The 4,226-nt window shown below is 44.0% G+C and overlaps 1 protein-coding gene across 1 annotated transcript; it reads left to right on the forward strand.

Annotated features, from left to right (window-relative positions):
• The first annotated feature begins 286 nt into the window (after nucleotides 1-286).
• Nucleotides 287-1,531, forward strand: LOC149197854 (uncharacterized). Its single transcript, XM_089408833.1, has one exon. The coding sequence runs from the start codon at nucleotides 287-289 to the stop codon at nucleotides 1,529-1,531; it is 1,245 nt and encodes a 414-aa protein (XP_089264959.1).
• Nucleotides 1,532-4,226: the final 2,695 nt, after the last annotated feature.

Here is a 4,226-nt window from a genome sequence, read left to right on the forward strand (position 1 = left end):
TAGATATACTCAAGCTGGAAACGGCTTGTAAACAGAAAGAGTACAACACAATTCCTCCATGGGAAATCGAAAGGCTGGAAGGAGTTCTCAGCAAAGCTCAACACAATAAATGCTTAGGAATACAAGCAGGAAGCCCATGGGATGGAAAGAAGATCTTAAAAGAAACAAAAAAAAGAGGGCGCAAAACGGACCTGCAGAGGACTATCATCTTAGGAGAATTACTAATGGAATCTAGGAGATTCCCTAAGTTGACAAAGTTCTACAAATCTCAGCCCCATTGTTCCTCATGAAGCTTATTTCCTGGAATGTAAGAGGGCTGAACAGTGCTTCCAAACACAGAATGTTAAAAAATGTGATACAACAAGAAAAGCCCACTATAGTTTTTCTTCAAGAAACAAAAAGCAACAGTACCATCATAGAAAAGGTTCTGAGAAAGATCTGGTCAGGCTGCAGCTCAGTCACAGTGGATGCCTCAGGCGCCTCGGGAGGACTGGCGATCATTTGGAATCCACAACTACTCACTCTCCAAGACTTCCACGCATCTCATTTCTTCATCCAAGCCACCTTCCATCTCATAGGAACAAATATTCACGGTCATCTCTCAAATGTTTACTTTCTGCAACATTTAAATCAGAAACTGGCACTTCTGGACACTCTTACAGCTCTTAATTCAAACAGACAATTTCCGCTATGGATTGGAGGTGGCGATTTCAACATCATCAGAGTTCTGGAGGAAAAAAGTGGCGGTAGATCGAAATTGGAAGGGGACAGTATTGGCTTCCGTAATTACATTCAAAACAACCATCTTATGGACATTCATACTTCAAATGGAGTCTACACTTGGACCAATAAACGAAGCGGATCCCAGCACATTGCTTCAAGGCTGGATCGCTTTCTCATTTCGGATAATGCTATACACCTTGGAGGGGATTTTCACGCCTCTATCATGCCTCAAGGAGGATCCGATCACTGGCCCATTATGTTACAATGGACGCGCCCAGGCACAAAAAGCAACAGACCCTTTCGATTTGAGGCGTTTTGGTTCACCAATCCCAACTTCAAAACAGTGGTTAAGGAGGCCTGGAAAACCTTCAAACCCTCTGAAGGAGCCAAAATGTTCCAGTTCCAACAGAAATTAAAAAACCTCAAACAGGTTCTCAAAAACTGGAATCGTACCCAGTTCGGCAATATATTTGAGCAACAAAAAAAGCTGGAGCAGCAAATGTGCTCTTTACAACAGAAGATTATCATGGAGGGGCGAACAGAAGACAGGGCGCACCAGGAGCAGATCCTCTGGACTGAAATTGAGACACGCAGACAGCAAGAAGAAACCTTGTGGCGGCAGAAGTCTCGCATTCGATGGCTTAAGGAGGGGGAGAAAAACACGAAGTTTTTCCACAGATCCACAATCCAAAGAAGGATGCATAACAATATCGCATTCATCAATAATAAGCAAGGGGAAAAATTAGAAAAGCATGAAGAAATGGAAAAGGAATTCCAAGCATACTTTCAGGAAATCCTAAGGGAATGACCAGAAAGCAGAGATCAAGCCATTCAAAAAATTACACAGCTCATCCCTAAAATAATTACGGAGGACCACAACAAACAGTTGCTTCAACCCATCTCAATGAAAGAAGTGGAAGAAGCCATGGTTCAAATCAAGGATGGTAAGGCACCCGGTCCTGATGGGTTCACTGCTAACTTTTTTCATGAATTTTGGGAGCTTGTTAGCACAGAGGTTTGGGAATTAGTGGAGGAATCACGATCAATGCACTGGATTCTTCCTTCGCTAAACTCTACTTTTTTAGCGCTAATTCCCAAAGGGGATGAATCAAATACGCCCGACAAATACAGGCCTATTGCACTGTGTAACGTCATCTACAAACTTATATCCAAAGTTTTGGCCAATAGGCTTAAACCTCTCCTCCCACTTCTCATCTCGCCAGAGCAGACAGGTTATGTAGAAGGGAGACAAATAATGGACGGCATAATTCTCTCAAATGAAGTGATACACTCTCTGAAGCTTCTAAAAAAGCCAGGTATGATTCTGAAGCTTGATCTTTCAAAAGCATTTGATAAACTTAGCTAGAATTATATACATCAGATGTTATTGGCGTTCGGCTTTAATGCAACTTGGACAAGGTGGATCATGAATCTCATCTCTTCACCCAGTTTTTCAATCCTGCTCAATGGTTCTCCCTCTAAGCCCTTCTGTCCTTCCCGTGGAATCCGTCAGGGGGACCCCCTCTCCCCTTTTCTCTTTGTTTTAATGGCCGAAGGCCTCAGTCGTTTGCTTCACTCAGCTATCTCCTCTCATTCCCTGAAAGGCATTTCACTTCATGGTCTTCACCCATTATCTCACCAACAGTTTGTAGATGACACCATGCTCTTCGGCCATCCTTCTTCTCAAGAAGCCTCTGCCTTCAAAGTTCTGCTCTCTCTCTTTTCTGAAGCCTCTGGCACCTCAATCAACGCTGCCAAATCCCAGCTTTTCTTCTTTCATACTCCAGCCCCTACTCAAAGAAATATAGCAAGAATTTTGGGATATTCCATTGCAACGCTTCCCTCGAAATACTTGGGAGCTCCTCTCTTGGACTCAGCCATTAAACACGCCTCTTGGAGAACCCTCATAGACAAGCTGGAATCTAGGCTCTCCTCCTGGACTTTTCACTCGCTTAATATGGCTAGCAGACTTATCCTAATCAAATCCGTTCTCCAGGCAATGCCCCTTTATCTCTTTTCCATTTTAGCTGCTCCTAAATGGGTTCTCAAAAGCATCCGCAATCTGCAGAGAAACTTTCTGTGGGGCTCCTCTGGTCTCAACAGGAAATGGGCACTGGTCAATTGGAATGAGGTCTGTCAACCAAAAGCAGTCGGTGGGTTAGGACTGCGGGATCCCCTCCATAGCAACAACACAATGGGAGCCCGAATATGGTGGAATTGGCTCTCCAAACCACATACACCTTGGGCTCGTCTTTGGCAAGCAAAATATGTGCCAGGAAGTCAATGGAAGGACCTCATCAGAATTTGCCCCACAACTCCAGGCTCCCTGATCTGGAACGCTGCCAAGCTCCACAGCGCCTTCATACAAGAACACAGTTTCTGGGAAGTTCATTCGGGCACCTCAGCTAGATTTTGGGAGGATTCATGGCAACAACTCCCAAAACTAGCGTCTCTCTTTCACAAGCCAATGTGGTAGGCATATATGCATCATGCTGATCTTATCCACGTTCATCAATTCTGGCAACAACAAACATCTCATGACTTTCAGTGCTGGAAATCAGCAAGCACTTGGCAGGCCAACTGGCAAGGGGAATCCTACACAGAGATAGAGCAGGAGCTAAATCAAAGGAAAATCAAGCACTCTGATCAACAGGACAAGCTTCGCTGGGGTCACACGCCTAAAGGTATGTTTACCACTAAGGAAGCACACCATTTACGCTATTCACCCACGCAGGCAAACAAAGATAAGCTTTGGGACCAGGTTTGGCAACCATGAATATGGCCTAAGGTCTCCACATTCTTATGGCTTCTAGGCAAATAGCGAATTCTCACATGGGACAAGCTGTAAAAGAGAGGATTCATAGGACCTTCAATGTTGGAATTATGATACAAGTGATGTCCTTGATGGCAACTCACTCAGAGCTTGATACAGGTGATGGCAACTTAATCAGAGGACAGATCTTAGTACAACAGGTCAAGAAAGAGATATACGCAGGTTCATTGTGACAAATCAGCGTATACACACGGGTTGGATGTGCCAAAGACGTGTATGCGTATACACGCACTTTCACGCAAGGAAAAGCGCGTACAGGTGGGAAAACTTATGTCTTGGTCCGTGGTAGTTAGTCCTCGGTATTTGAACCTATGGTTTTGGACCATGGTATCTCGACAATTGTGTTGAACCCAAGTATTGGGCCCTTGGTATTGTTTATTATGGTTTTGGACCATGGTATTGAAAGAAGCCTAACCTATATAAGGAGAAGATCATTAGGCAAAGGTGTGGAAGGAATGGATGTCTAACGAAGTGGGAAGATCTAGTATTGTTGGTTATCTGTTTGTGATGCTTGGCTATGGTTGGATATGACAACGAAGGTATAAGTAATTATCTTTAGATCTGTACGCGGGTTGTCTCTAGTGAAAGCGCGTATACACGCGGTTTTGATATAGTCAAGTAGCGTATGCATTATGAGATTTGGTGTTTCAGGTTGCTGTTGATTCTAGTG

Source organism: Pinus tabuliformis, chromosome 2_2 (assembly GCF_031772625.1).
Source record: "Pinus tabuliformis cultivar Carrire ecotype Pingquan chromosome 2_2, CPIR1, whole genome shotgun sequence".
Classification (NCBI taxonomy): Eukaryota; Viridiplantae; Streptophyta; class Pinopsida; order Pinales; family Pinaceae; genus Pinus; species Pinus tabuliformis.

Coding starts and splice junctions, on each gene's coding strand:
- LOC149197854 (XM_089408833.1), top strand. CDS start 287: ATGAAGCTTATTTCCTGGAATGTAAGAGGGCTGAACAGTGCTTCCAAA.